Consider the following 15,290-nt stretch of genomic DNA (forward strand, 5'->3'; position numbering starts at 1 on the left):
CTTCCTCTGATGTAGAGAGAGAATGAGTTACCCAAAGTCACCCTGTAGTTTTTATGGCTGAGCGCTGAGAGTTGACCCATTTAATAAGTAAACATGCCTACACTACGCAAAGGCGAGGACCGGTTTTTCTAGCTGCAGCAAGATTACTCTTGACGGAACACAAAAAGCCCCACCCATTGGCATTGGGTATCTGAGGACACCACCAGAAAAGGAAATTGTTTCAGAGAGTACTTGTATTCCTTTGTTGAAACAAAACCGACCATCTTTGGGCATCGTAAAGACATGCTGTAGCTATTTCATTAGATTTGGATAACATTTCATGTACTGTATTTGATGATGTGGAATTCAGGCCACAAAATCCATAGTGTGTCACAGTTACCCCAAACTCCAGTATCCCAGGCTTTTTTTTTTTTTAACTTCCACCCCCGGGAACTCCCAGTGGTGCAATGAGTTAAACTGCTGAGCTGCTGAGCTTGTTGACCAAAAAGTCGCAGGTTCGAATCCGGGGAGCGGCGTGAGCTCTCGCTGTCAGCCCCAGCTTCTGCCAACCCAGCAGTTTGAAAACATGCAAATGTGGGTAGATCAATAGGTACCGCTCTGGCGAGAAGGTAATGGCGCTCCATGCAGTCATGCCAGACACATGACCTTGGAGGTGTCTACGGACAACGCCAGCTCTTCAGCTTAGAATGGTGATGATCACCAACCCCCAGAGTGGGACACAACTGGACTTAATGTCAGCAGACAACTTTTACCTTTACCTATCCCCAAGAAGCTTCAACTCCTTTGGCCATTGATCAGGGATTCTGGGAGCTGAAGCCCAAAACACATGGAAGATGAAATTGTCAAAAATGCCCCCTCCACCTTGTCAAATTGTCTTGATGCCCTCAAACCAGCTCAAAGCCAATACGTGGCTACACAAATGCAAAACAAAAGGTGTGTTTACGCTGTTGAATTAATGCAGTTTGACACCACTTTAAATGACAGCCCTTGTAGTTTTACAATGGCTGTAGCTTTCCCTGGCAAAGAATGCTGGCGACCCACCAAACTACAATCCCCATGATTCCAAAGCAATGATCCATGGCAGTAAAAATGCCAAACTGAATTAATTTGACAGCATAGACGCACCCTATGACAAAGTAAGCATTACTACATCCTGTCTGGTCAACCCTGCTATACCCCTATGAAACATGGACTGTCTACAGATGTCATATGCAACTCCTGGAACGATTCCATCAGCGCTGCCTCGGAAAAATCCTGCAAATGTCTTGGGAAGACAGGAGGACAAATGTCAGTGTGCTGGAAGAAGCAAAGACTACCAGCATTGAAATGATGGTCCTTCACCATCAACTTTGCTGGACTGGCCACATTATGCGAATGCCCGATCACTGTCCCCCAAAGCAGTTACTCTACTCTGAACTCAAGAATGGGAAACCGAATGTTGGTGGACAGGAAAATAGATTTAAAGATAGGGTTAAAGTTAAGCTTAAAAACTGTGGCATAGACACCGAGAACTGGGAAGCCCTGGCCCTTGATCGTTCTAAGTGGAGGTCAGCTGTGACCAGCAATGCTGCTGAATTTGAAGGAGGGCGGAGGGCGAAAGGGAGAAATGTGCCAAGAGGAAGACACATCAAGCCAACCCTGACCAGAACCGCCGTCTGGAAACCAATGTCCTCACTGTGAGAGAACATGGGGATCAAGAATAGGACTCCACAGCCACCTACAGACCCACTGCCACGACACCTCAAGCTACGAGAGATCACCTAAGTAACTTTTACTTGTCCGAGTATGATTGTTTTCCAAGATCGGTGTACTAGCAGCGGATATATAGGTGACTGCGGAGCCCTATTCTTGATCTGCATCTTCCCCCACAGTGAGGGCATTGGTTTCTAGGTGGAAGGCAGTCTCAGTCGGGGTTGGCTTGACGCGACTTCATCTTGACACGTTTATCTCTTTTGCCCTCCATTCATGTCTCTTCAAATTCTGCAGCACTGCTGGTCACAGCTGACCTCCAGCTGGAGCACTCAAGGGCCAGGGCTTCCCAGTTCTCAGTGTTTATTCCAGAGTTTTTAAGGTTGGCTTTGAGCCCATCTTTAAATTTCTTTTCCTGTCCTCCAATATTCCGTTTTCCGTTCTTGAGTTCGGAGTAGAGCAACTATTTTGGGGGAAGGTGGTTGGGCATCCGGACAACGTGGCCGTTTCAGCAGAGTTGATGGCAAAGGACCATCGCTTCAATGCTGGTGGTCTTTGCTTCTTCCAGCACACTGACGTTTGTCCACTTGTCTTCCCAAGATATTTGCAGGATTTTCCGGAGGCAGCGCTGATGGAATCATTCCAGGAGTTGCATGTGACGCCTGTAGACAGTCCATGTTTCGCAGGCATACAGCAGGGTTGGGAGGACAATAGCTTTATAAACAAGCACCTTAGTACCCCTATAGATATCACTCTGTGCTTCATTTGGGAAAATGCTGCACTCGCAGAGCTCAGGCGGTGTTGTATTTGACTTTTGTGGAGTCAATGTTGACTTTTGTGGAGAGATGGCTGCCAAGGTAGCGGAAATGATCAACATTTTCTAATGTTACACCATTACGGTGCATTTCTGGCATTGGAGAGGGGTTGGCTGGTGACTGATGGAAGAGAACTTTGGTTTTCTTGGTGTTCAATGACAGGCCGAGCTTCTCGTATGCTTCTGTAAAGGTGTTTATAGAGTGGCTTGTAGATGTTCTTCTGAATGCGCACAGACGACATTGTCATCAGCATATTGGATCACAGCACCGCAAAAGCCCAGTACAGTCAGAGCCACAATCCCTGGCAGTGTTTCCGACCCAGATGTTTTGGACTTCAGCTCCCAGAATGGCCAAAGTGGTTGAGGATTTGGGGAGTTGGAGTCCAAAACACCTGGAGAGGTAAAGTTTGGGAATCATTGGTCTATCTATGACGTCCAACTCTGGACGCAGATGACGTCCAACTCTGTCACTCCTTCCCACCTACTACTAAGGAGGCTGTTCAGGTCCTGAACCGCTGCTTGGCCGCTGTGTCGGACTGGATGAGGGCTAACAAATTGAAACTGAATCCAGATAAGACAGAGGCACTCCTGGTCAGTCGAAAGGCCGAACAGGGTATAGGGTTACAGCCTGTGTTAGACGGGGTTACACTCCCCCTGAAGACGCAGGTTCGCAGCTTGGGTGTGATCCTGGACTCTTCGCTAAGCTTGGAACCCCAAGTTTTGGCGGTGTCCAGGGGAGCATTTGCACAACTCAAACTTGTGCGCCAGTTGCGCCCGTACCTTGGGAAGTCTGACTTGGCCACGGTAGTCCACGCTCTGGTTACACCCCGGATTGATTACTGCAACGTGCTCTACGTGGGGTTGCCCTTGAAGACTGCCTGGAAGCTTCAGATGGTCCAGCGCTCGGCGGCCAGGTTGCTAACGGGAGCGGCACTCAGGGAGCATACCACTCCTCTGCTGAGCCAGCTCCACTGGCTGCCAATCCGCTACCGGGCACAATTCAAGGTGCTGGCTTTAGCCTATAAAGCCCTAAACGGTTCTGGCCCTGCTTACCTCTCCGAACGCATCTCCACCTATGAACTGAACAGAACATTAAGATCGTCTGGGGAGGCCCTGCTCTCGATCCCGCCTGCATCACAGGCGCGCTTGGCGGGGACGAGAGACAGGGCCTTCTCAGTGGTGGCCCCTCGGCTATGGAATGCCCTACCGGCAGACATCAGACAGGCACCTTCGCTGCTGACGTTTCGGAGAATGGTTAAGACCTGGCTTTATGAACAAGCGTTTGGTTAAGCAGTGCAACCAATCATAGGAAGAGGGTAAATGGAACATAGGAATGGCACAAGGATTATGAGAACGGATCTGATTTCAACTGAGGCGTTATGTTATGTTTGTTTTGTTGATCTGTCTTGTTGATTGTTAACTGTTGTGGATTGATGCTGTTGATCCTGTTTGTTGCATTGTTATGTTTTAATTGCACTGACACTGTTTGATAATTGTACCATGTAAACCGCATTGAGTCGCCTGTTAAGGGCTGAAAAATGCGGTATAGAAATAAAGCAAATAAATAAATCTATGACATCAGGGTTTTTGCCTGTGGGAGGAGGTACGTGGCCTCAGGAATTGTGGGAGTTGAAGTCCAAAACACCTGGAGGGCCAAAGTTCGCCCAGGCCTGCTCTACATCCACAAGAACCTTGGAAGCCTCGGTTCTAACAGCCCTTTGCTTTGGAACTCGGAAGAGCGGCGCAGACCGAAGAGGCGTGGCTGTCTTTCCTTGCTCTGCGTTCGACTGTCTATATTCCGGCTGTCTGTCGAATGCTCTGACGTCAGAGGCGTAGCTCCGCCCTTGATGACGCGAGCATCTCTCCCCATGTGAGGAAGTGATCCAATGGGACAGGAGCAGTTCCGGGTCGGCCGTCCTCGCTTTGCCTGGGCCTCCCTCCTCCATTGCCGGCAAGAGGAGAGAAGCCATGACTTCGCTTCGGGCGTTCACGTGTAATGACCTCTTCCGCTTCAACAACATGTGAGAAGGGGCGCTGCGGGCGAAGGGAGGGCCATGCGGTGGTTTCCCTTGCTGGCTGTGGAGGGGCCTCTGTCTCCTCTTGGAAAAGGCTTCTGCCCCTATACAGTGTATTGAGATTCTCTGGCTACCTGCACTTGCTGAGGAGAAGCCTTCAGTGGAGAAACTGAGGCTGTCTTTGCAACCGCCCCCAAATCGAGCGGGTATTTCTGCATTTCAGGCAGGAAACAGCCAGGCTTTGAAGCTGTGAGGCTATTCAATGCTAATCAAGGTGGCCAATTGCAACATTCACACTTGCCTCCAACAGACACGAGTTATTTCTCACACCCTAGAATCATAGAATCAAAGAGTTGGAAGAGACCTCATGGGCCATCCAGTCCAACCCCCTGCCAACAAGCAGGAATGTTGCATTCAAATCACGCCTGACAGATGGCCATCCAGCCCCTGTTTAAAAGCTTCCAAAGAAGGAGCCTCCACCACACTCCGGGGCAGAGAGTTCCACTGCTGAACGGCTCTCACAGTCAGGAGGTTCTTCCTCATGTTCAGATGGAATCTCCTCTCGTAGTTTGAAGCCATACCAACAACCACCATGTCAGACTACACAGAGAAGCCATTGAAATCCACAAGCATGTGGACAATTTCAACAGAAAGGAAGAGATCATGAAAATGAACAAAATCTGGCTACCAGTATTAAAAAAACTCTAAAATTACAACAGCAAAACAACAGAGAGGAAACAACCAGGCACATCTTAACACCTCCCAGCAAGAGATTTTCCCAGGCTCAGGCAGGCCTTCAAATGCTAATGAAGGTGATCAGCTAAAACATTCACACCTAACTGCAGCAGGGAAAAGCTCCTTGCCCCACCCCAGCCATTCCACAGATATATAAACCCATTGTCCTAATTCCAACAGACCTCACTACCTCTGAGGATGCTTGCCATAGATGCAGGTGAAACATCAGGAGAAATGCCTCTGGAACATGGCTCTATAGACCGAAAAAACCCACAGGAACCTTTGAAGCCATTGTTCCGCGTCCTAGTCTCCAGGGAAGCAGAAAACAAGCTTGCTCCCTCCTCCCTGTGGCTTCCTCTCACATATTTATACATGGCTATCATATCTCCTCTCAGCCTTCTCTTCTTCAGGCTAAACATGCCTAGCTCCTTAAGCCGCTCCTCATAGGGCTTGTTCTCCCGACCCTTGATCATTTTAGTCGCCCTCCTCTGGACACATTCCAGCTTGTCAATATCTCTCTTGAATTGGACCCTGGACCTTCCACAGATATATAAACCCCACTTGCCTACTTTCCAACACACCCTTCAACCTCTGAGGGTGCTTGCCATAGATGTGGGCAAAGCGTCAGGAGAGAATGCTTCTAGAACATGTAATCTATATATATATAAGTGCTCTGTGCATAATGAGTTCCTTAAAAACAAAAGAACCAATGAACGAAATCACACCAAACTTGGCAACAAAAGTCTCACAACACAAGGAGTGACCATCACTCAAAAAATTATGATTTTGTCATTTGGGAGTTGTAGTTGCTGGGATTTATAGTTCACTTACAATCAAAGAGCTTTCTGAACTCCATCAACGATGGAATTGAACCAAACTTGGCACACAGAACTCCCATGACCAGCAGAAAATACTGGAAGGGTTTGGCGGGCATTGATCATGAGTTTAGGAGTTGTACATCGAGAGAGCACTGTGGACTCAATGATGGATGTGGACCAAACTTGGCACAAGCACTCAATCTGCCCAAATATGAACACAGATGGAGTTTGGGGGAAATAGACCTTGACATTTGGGAGTTGTAGTCACTAGGATTCATAGTTCACCTACAATCAAAGAGCATTCTGAACCCACTAATGACAGAATCGGGGCAAACTTCCCACACAGAACCCCCATGACCATCAGAAAATACTTAAGGCCATCCAGTCCAACTCCCTTCATCAGGGCAAGAAAACGTAATCAAAGTCCTCCTGACAAAGAGCCATCCAGCCATAGATAAGGATAGATAGATAGATAGATAGATAGATATGATTCACACACAGAGATATAGTAAAGAAGGACAATGATATGTTGCGTGTTCTAAGGTGGGCAAACTGGACAATCTCCACATCAACACTGACAAAGAAACAGCAAGAAATACTGTTTACCCACAAGCATCAAGAAATTAAATATATTAGAAACCAACAATTCCTCATTACTTTATTTCCCAGATCAACAGATTGGGCCACAGCAATGCGTGGCAGGGGACAGCTAGTAATATATAAAACCTTATTTATATACCGCTCTATCTCACCAAGGGAGATTCAAGGTGGTTTCCAAGCAACATCACCTAAACATACAGAGTAAACAGCATGACATAATAATAATAATAATAATAATAATAATAATAATAATAATAATCTTTATTTATACCCCGCCACCATCTCCCCAATGGGGACTAGGAGCAGCTTACATGGGGCCAAGCCCGGACAACATGTTACAGCAAACTAAAACAAGAACATAAACAACAAGCAACATCATCAACATTACATAGAGAGAGAAAAAGTATAAACACAGTAACAAAATAACATTCCAATAAACACAATCATGATAACAATGGGCGGGCCACATGTACAGGATAAAATGATTAAAAAAACTCGAATGAGATAAAAATAGGAGCAAGTTATTTGCAGGGAGCTCATAAAAACACACAGGGTTGTGGAACTAAACTTCCCATTTGGAGGGCATGTACTCCAGTGGCAGAAGCGTGAGGGGAGCAATAGTGTCATGTTGTGCACGTACTCGCTAAAGGCGCAGTGGAAGAGCCAGGTTTTAAGGTTCTTTTTGAATGTTTCTAGTGAAGTGGCTTTCCTGATCTCTCCAGGTAATGAGTTCCAGAGTCAGGGAGCCACAGAGAAGGCTTTCTCCCTACAAGCTTGTGAGATTGGTAGGGGTGAAAGAAGGGCCTCCCCCGAAAATTAACAAAACAACATAAGCATAAAATTATCACAATAACACACATATATTAAAAGTAATCCTGCCTGTTCAGAGCAATTAAAAAGCCGGGCCGAGGCTAGTGCAAACTCAAAATATGAGGGGACCGGGAATTAAGTATAGTGCTATAACAGGCTAACGGCAATAGCAGGTACGGGTCTGTGGCTGCTCATTTCCAGGGCCTATTAGAGGGATGACCGGAGTAATAGGTAGCAAGTATAAGGCCATATTCAACAATGTTTGGGGCTGAGCTAGGACTGGTTATTCTCAAAGCTCTTACTAAAAGAGGGGAGGGATGGGGCCCATCTTATTTCCTTTGGAAGGGCGTTCCAGAGGCAGGGGGCGACCACCGGGAAGGCCCTCTCTCTTGTCCCCACCAACCGTACGTGTGACGGTGGTGGGAGCGAAAGGAGGGCCTCCCCGGAAGATCTTAGAGTGGCCATACATGGCCGTACAGCCTGGAAAACTCTCAGCAAACCAGTGATTCCAACCATGAAAGCCTTTGATAACACATTATTATATTTATTTATACCAAACTTTATCTGCCCAAAAAAGCATTAGTGTGCAAATTTAAATATACAAACATTAAATAAATAAATAAATAAATAAATATTAAATAGAATTTAATGGAGCCCCCAGTGGGTTAAAGCACTGAGCTGCTGAATTTTCTGATCAAAAGGTCTCGGGTTTGAATCCGGGGAGCGGCGTGAGGTTGGAGACTGTAGTTTAAGAAGCTCTTGTGTAGATTGAGACAGCTTTTTCAATGATATTTGTTTAACCGCTTGTTATTTTGTTTTTCTATCAGCAACTTGGATCCTCTCACGGAGACTGTATCCTTCTAACCCTGTGTAATGATAATCACTGTGATTGGGAACCCCTGCATATATTAGCAATTTTATGTTTTTCTACTTAACTTTGCTCATCAGGCAGCTCCAATTAATCCCAGGAATTTGCAAGTGCATCTAATTAGTGCAAATATTGCAAAAATATTTCCTCTGTGGCATACATTTATATATTTTTTCCAGAACCCTCAATAGAAACATAATAGAATAGCTCAGGCAACACCTGAAATGGGAAATAACATTTGACACAAAAGCAGTGCATATTGGCTTCTTATTCAACTTTCACAGTTACTTGTTATGCAGTTAAGAGAGTTTTATTTTTGATATGCTCAACAGATAAATGCTCTTAATGTATAAGATAAATGCAAATATGAAGTATTTATTTATTGTGTCAGGAGCAAACCAAATAGTTGTATTGCATTTTTTAAACAAACAAACAAACAAAACACAAAGTTTGCAAGCTTGGTAGTTGATTAAATGTCCTTTGACCAACTGTGAAGTGACCCTGATGTATATAGTCAGTGTAATGTATAGTGCGAGTTTGTTATTTTTTGATTAGATTTGTCACACAAAACATTACATTTAGGTCTATGCATTTTGTAATGGTGATACGAGTATTAAGGCAACTTGTGCATTTTATAAAAATGCACTTTACTTGTTGAGGTATACTTCCCTTAACACAGAAACCCCCACAGTATGGAATTCCATTTTATTTACAGTATTTGGCTCACTGGCCAGAGTATTTTATTGTTGCAGAAGCACCTGGTGGAGAACTAATGGGCTATAGTAAGTGGACTAATCTTCCTTCTTTTCAGGTAGCCAGCCTTTGCTTTGTTCTTTAATTAGTTGGAAGTCAGTCTATGTGAACATTTTTGCGATTGTTAGTTGATTTTTATATGTGGGGACAGCGAAGGCAGAAATGAATTATTTTTGTATAAATGATACAAATACATTCAGCATGAATGTAAACAAATCCAGATGGCAAGAATCTTTTTTTAATGTGATCTCCCCATACATGAAGAGGGGAAACCTGCTTTTAAGTATATGTTATTTTTTAAAACAAACAAACATTTTCTTTGTTATTCAGAAATAAGTTTTATACAACTGCAGAATTATGCTCATTTGATTGATTTTTTCTGTGCCCGAAGTGATTTGAGAAACTGCAAGTTGTTTCTGGTGTGAGAGAATAGGCCATCTGCAAGGAAGTTGCCCAGGGGACGCGTGGATGTTTTACCATCCTGTGGGAGGGTTATCTCATGTCCCTACATAAAAAGCTGGAGCTGAAAGATGGGAGCTCACCCTGCTTTCCGGATTCGAACTGCAGACCTTTCGGTCAGCAATCTTGCCGGCACAATGCTTTGACCCATTGTACCACCAGAGGCTAAATTAATTCTGATCAACCCAAACTTATTTAAGCTTGATTAAAATTAGATGGGTTGTAGTCCTGCTTGGAAGCAAATCTATTTGCAGCTTAATTTATATTTAAACATATATGTATGTAGTTTTTAATTGTTGTAGAATTTTAAGCTATTTAATATTCTTTTTATCATGCTTAAACTATTCTAACGTAACTTGGAATTGATTTAAATCGTTTTCTGATTTTAACTATGAACATCCTTGAAATTGGTTGTAAAGGACAGCCTGTAAATGTGTTATAAATGCTTTAACTGAATTTAATATATATATATATATATCAATAGCAATACTCCTGTGTGATGGTCATGGTCTAGTTGAAAAGTCTTTGTTCATTTTGTGTTCCCTTTCTTTGCAGTCATGGGAAAAGCAGAAGGCTCAGTAGCCAGGGAGGAGTGGCATGGCCATGTTACTGCACTGTCAGTTGCACCTGAATTTCGCCGGCTTGGTTTGGCTGCTAAGTTGATGGAGCTCCTTGAGGAAATATCAGAAAAGTGAGTCAAGTTGATGAAGCTTAGGAGCTTTGAGAAGTGTACTGCAGGGAAGGGCAGGGTTCTTTTTAGCATTTTACCAATTGGTGAACACTCCCATTGCTTCTAAAGGCCTTGTCATAATAATATGGACAAGTCTTTTGAAGACTGCAAGAAGGAAGCTGCAAGAAAATTGTTCAATATTAAGTGCATATAGAGAGAGAAATTCCAAACACAAAGATGAGTCCAATAACTTGAGTGAAAACCAGCAACATTCAGAATTCATTATATATAACAGTGAGTTCGTGATACTGTAACTACTACTGTTGAAAGGTAGCTAGACATGATAATTGACTTGAGGGTGAACTTCTATTGTTTGACCTAGTTTGGTATAAGAATTGCAATTAAATTTTGGTTATTTTTCTCACATGATATGTAAGGGGCTGGGCTTTAGCACAGCAGGTTAACACCAGCTGCAATAAATCTTGCCAATCAAAAGGTTGGCAGTTCAAAGCCTGGGTTGGGGGTGAGTGCCCAAATTTCAGCACAGCTCACTGCCCACCGTGCAGATCAAAAACAACTGTGAGTATATAAATAGGTACCGCTTAAGCAGGGAGGTATTTTAATTGCACCATAAGGAAATACCAGAAACCTGGCAATTCAATAAAAAAAGGAAGCATGTGCACAGGGCTCTTCGGCATGGAGGACAGAGTGACAGCCCCCCCCCCCCCAGCACAACCTCCAATATGCCGAAAAATGGGAAAAGCCTACATGCCTCTATCTGTGTACTGTGCTTGTCCTGTCAGTGTATAATGGCATTGAATGTTTGCCATACATGTATTCTGTGGTCTGCCCTGAGTCCCCTTCAGGGTGAAATATAAATATTGTAAATAAATAAATAAATAAGAAAACAAAATAAACAGGAAAATTATTCTTAATTTGACAGTTTGTAATCACAGGTTAATAAGTCACCTATTATTAAAATTGCTGTATGCATGTAAGTACCTAAAATCTATTGTTGGAAGGTTTACTTTAAACAAAAAATTCCATAGATTTGGAGTGTCTTTGCTATGATGGAAACGGCAGTAGCACTTCTTCTAAAGTCACAATGAAAACTATAAGATTTTTGTTTCATTCAAACATGAATATAATCACCTGCAGAGTATTCTTCTAAGCATTGAAATTAAATTTTTGATCCTGTGTATTCTCAAAGGGGCATGGGAGGCAATTTTACCACATATTTGGCTTTCCATTGGACTGCTTTATGCATCAGATAGGTCTTTTCTCATTAGGAAATTATCTTGCAAGTTAGTACCACATGTGCTATGTTCTCAGTGCTTCAAATTACTTCAGTATTTTTTCAAAGTTTCACAGTGGTATGCGTTTAGCTACTTTTGGATGCATAGAAGTTGTGGCTTGTCATTATGTTTGAACTGTACATTGTGTTTAATCTTAATAATTATTTACTAAAATAAGCCAACTTCATATATAGCCTATAACAAGATTAATAGCTATTATATTCCATTAAACATTAGTCAGGATGAATAGCTGCCTGTCCAGTATAACATAAAGCTTAAACTTCAATTATTTAAAACTTGAAATGATGCCTTATGTTTTCTCTCTCCTGGTATTAATTCCAGAGTAATAATTAGGAAGAGTTTTTCCAGTAAAACTTGCTCCAGTAAAATAAATAATAGGTTAGCATTCCATAAAAACCAAGCTATTCCATCAAAGAAGTGGTTTATGCTAACCATAGTTAGAAAACCAAACTGGGTTGAACTTGAAAACAAGTATAATCATTAGAAAAAAAGTATTGTAGCAAAAGTCCAATAAAGCTCACTTGTTATAGTATGCTTTCAAGTTGTTTCCAAGTTATGATGACCCTATGTAGCTGTATCACAGGGTTTTCTTAGCAAGATTGGTTGAGAGGGAGCTTACCATTGTCTTACCTTAAGGTTGAGAAGAGTCTGCCTTTCTCATGGTCACCTAGTGTAGTGGTTCTCAACCTGTGGGTCCCCAGATGTTTTGGCCTTCAACTCCCAGAAATTTTAACAGCTGGTAAACTGGCTGGGATTTCTGAGAGTTGTAGGCCAAAACATCTGGGGACCCACAGGTTGAGAACCACTGACCTAGTGGGACTCCATAGCTGACCATGGTCCCCAGAATCATAGTCCAGAGGTGAAAGCATTATATCACACTGGCTAGGAAATAGATGGATAGGTGGATGCATGGATATATGGATGCAGTTTCATGGAAGAACCAAAATAATGTTGCACTGCAACTCCCACCATTCTTTACTGTATGTTCATGCTAGGGCTGTTGGTATTTGTAGTCTATTGACATCTGGTGGGCTGCATAGTTTCCACCTTTTACTCTAGGAAAGATGGCTTTTGCTGGTGGAGTGGTATCCATTTATGAATTTTAATCCATTAGTTAAGATAGCAAAAGAATCTAAGACTTAGTATAATAAACTAAAAATACTGTATCAAATTGTATATGTCCTGATTCTGATGTCTGTGTTAGACAGTTATAAGCTCCCCCCCCCCCCCCCCCCCAGTTAACACATTAATTTTCTTACATAGGATATGCTTGAATTAAACTAGTTAGGCTATTCTATGTTTCCCATTGCGCTGTATTTCGATTTCAGTTATAACTGTGAAACCTATCTTGGTATAACTGTTTTGTCTCACTTTCTGTTTTCTTTCTTAATGAAGAAAGGGTGGATTTTTTGTGGATCTCTTCGTAAGAGTGTCCAATCAGGTTGCAGTGAATATGTACAAACAACTGGGCTACAGTGTGTACAGAACGGTACTGGAATACTATTCAGCCAGTAATGGAGAGCCTGATGAAGATGCTTATGGTAAGTGTCAGGACCTAGAGAAATGGACAACGGCTATGTCTCTGTGTGATATATGATGTTATTTTATGTGATGTATTTGATAATGTTTAATGTTTTATTACGGGAGGGTAATTTTAATGTTTGATACTGTTTTTATCGAGGGCATTGAATTGTTGCCAACACTGAGAACTGCCCTCAATTCCCCTCGGAGTTGAGAAGGGCGTTATACAAATATCACAAATTGTAAATGAATAAATAAATCCAGCTTTTCACAAGATCCTAAAAACTTGGATGTTCCACTGTATCTATGATGAAACAGTTTACCAGATAATTGCCCCCTCCCCCCCAAAAAACTGTTTTACTGTCAGCTCATGCACTTTACTACAGACCTGGCGTTCAAAATGCCAAATGACATTACCCTCCAGCCCTAATTATTATTGGCTTTTGCACTTTACCAGCCCCCGTCCTGAAACTATTGGACAAGCTCCTAGCCCTCCGAGTTCAGTATTTATTACTGTGTAGGCTGTTGATTGTTTTATGATGTTGTGTTATGTTATTGTATGTTTATTTTATCTTATTTTATATTATTGTGTCATGTTTTAATCTGTTTGTCCGGGTTCATCCCCATGTAAGCTGCCCCGAGTCCCTTCTGGGAGATGAAGGTGGGGTATAAAAATAAAGTTATTATTATTATGAACATGTTTTAGATAAAAAATAGTCATTGAAGAGTCTTGCACATATAAACATATGTGCAGGCACTTAACCTGTTTACTGATTAGCCTATTTAAGGGAACAGTAACCCAAGGATAAGTACACAAATAGTTATTATTTGACATTTTCAGTTACTGGCATTAGGTAATGTTAATACCATAATGTAAAATACAGATTTTCAGTACTTAAGGAAAATGATAGCTGAGAACAGTGAATTCTATAACAAATTGATGCCAACCCAGAGGTGACACTGACAGTCGTTTTTTTCATTGTTGACCTTCAGGGTTTTTTCAAAGCAGAAGTAGAGGATGGGACTGACTAGAGGGAAAACCTAACAATACAAAAGTGAATGATGTTAACTAGATAGATACATAGATAGATAGACAGACAGACAGATAGATAGGCTGGAGTTACCCTTTAAAATGTACCTGTTCCGACCAATTCATACCAATTCCATACCAATTCAATTGAAGAACAAACCTACAGAACCTATCATCTTTGTAATTTGGGCCCTTCTGTATTCATATGAAATGTATCAGTTGAATTAATACTTGACTAGCAATTAAGGCATCTGGTGCTTTGATTACTCATTTGCAAATGCAAGACCGCAAAATACTTGCCCACTATAGACTGCTGTTTGTAATGTTATCTTCCCAGGAATCTGTACTGTACTGTGTATTCAATTAAAAATATTTTGTGTTCGTTATTTTTACAGATATGAGGAAAGCCTTGTCCAGAGACACAGAGAAAAAATCAATTGTGCCACTACCACATCCTGTCAGACCAGAAGATATTGAATGATACTGAATTTACTTCAGATTCTGTATGCAGCATAATGGAAACGAAATTAGTAGACTGCTGGCAATACTTTCAAGAGTCATTGGCAGCATTTATCCTGAATGTAATTTGGAAGCCATGGAGCAACAAGGAACATGTGTGAAGGACAATTTAAATCTTGTAATGCTCCTGAAACAGAAACAGACTTGGAATTGAAATTGGAATATTTGTCACTTACGGTTTAATTTTTAAGCCACAAATAATTCCTCGGGTATTTTGAACTATTTCTATAAATGGCAATGGTTTTGAGTTTTTTAACTTTGAGTAAACACTTCAATGATGTCTTATTACTTTGTTAAAATTGGAGCCTTAACACAAAGTCAAATCAATAAAGGAAATGAAAATATAGTAGATCCACTTATTACACAAGCTCCTTGAATGCAGTTGCATTTATACAGGAAGAGTTTTGAATACCATAGTCTCATCCAGGAAGATGTAGTATGGCTAGATAAGTATTCTCTGCAGTGTCCAGTGCATGTCTTATGGTCACGTTCAACCAGTAGGTCCTCTTGCACAATTCGGTGGTACATCTTAGCCAGAAGATATCAGTAATTTCAGGTAAGAAAAATAGGGTTCTAGATTATACACAAAAGTAGTGTTCTAGAATGGATCCCTTATGTAATAAGTGAGCCTATTGTATAGTTATTGCTTTGGGTTCCATATAGGAACAAATTA

The 15,290-nt window shown here is 42.0% G+C and overlaps 1 protein-coding gene across 1 annotated transcript; it reads left to right on the forward strand.

The window, feature by feature from the left end:
- Positions 1 to 4,375: 4,375 nt before the first annotated feature.
- Positions 4,376 to 14,961, forward strand: NAA20 (N-alpha-acetyltransferase 20, NatB catalytic subunit). The gene is made up of 6 exons (XM_060774088.2): positions 4,376 to 4,524; positions 8,309 to 8,333; positions 9,041 to 9,131; positions 10,117 to 10,252; positions 12,943 to 13,088; positions 14,494 to 14,961. Exons 1-6 carry the CDS (start codon positions 4,472 to 4,474, stop codon positions 14,577 to 14,579), a joined length of 537 nt encoding a protein of 178 aa, XP_060630071.1. The 5' UTR covers positions 4,376 to 4,471; the 3' UTR covers positions 14,580 to 14,961.
- Positions 14,962 to 15,290: the final 329 nt, after the last annotated feature.

The sequence above is a fragment of the Anolis sagrei genome, chromosome 4 (assembly GCF_037176765.1).
Source record: "Anolis sagrei isolate rAnoSag1 chromosome 4, rAnoSag1.mat, whole genome shotgun sequence".
Classification (NCBI taxonomy): Eukaryota; Metazoa; Chordata; class Lepidosauria; order Squamata; family Dactyloidae; genus Anolis; species Anolis sagrei.

Bases quoted from the DNA above. Each gene is read 5' to 3' on its own strand.
- NAA20 (XM_060774088.2), top strand. From the start codon at position 4,472: ATGACTTCGCTTCGGGCGTTCACGTGTAATGACCTCTTCCGCTTCAAC. The intron at 8,334-9,040 runs GTATCCTTCTAA...AAACCCCCACAG, and splicing joins TGGATCCTCTCACGGAGACT to TATGGAATTCCATTTTATTT. The intron at 13,089-14,493 runs GTAAGTGTCAGG...TTATTTTTACAG, and splicing joins GCCTGATGAAGATGCTTATG to ATATGAGGAAAGCCTTGTCC.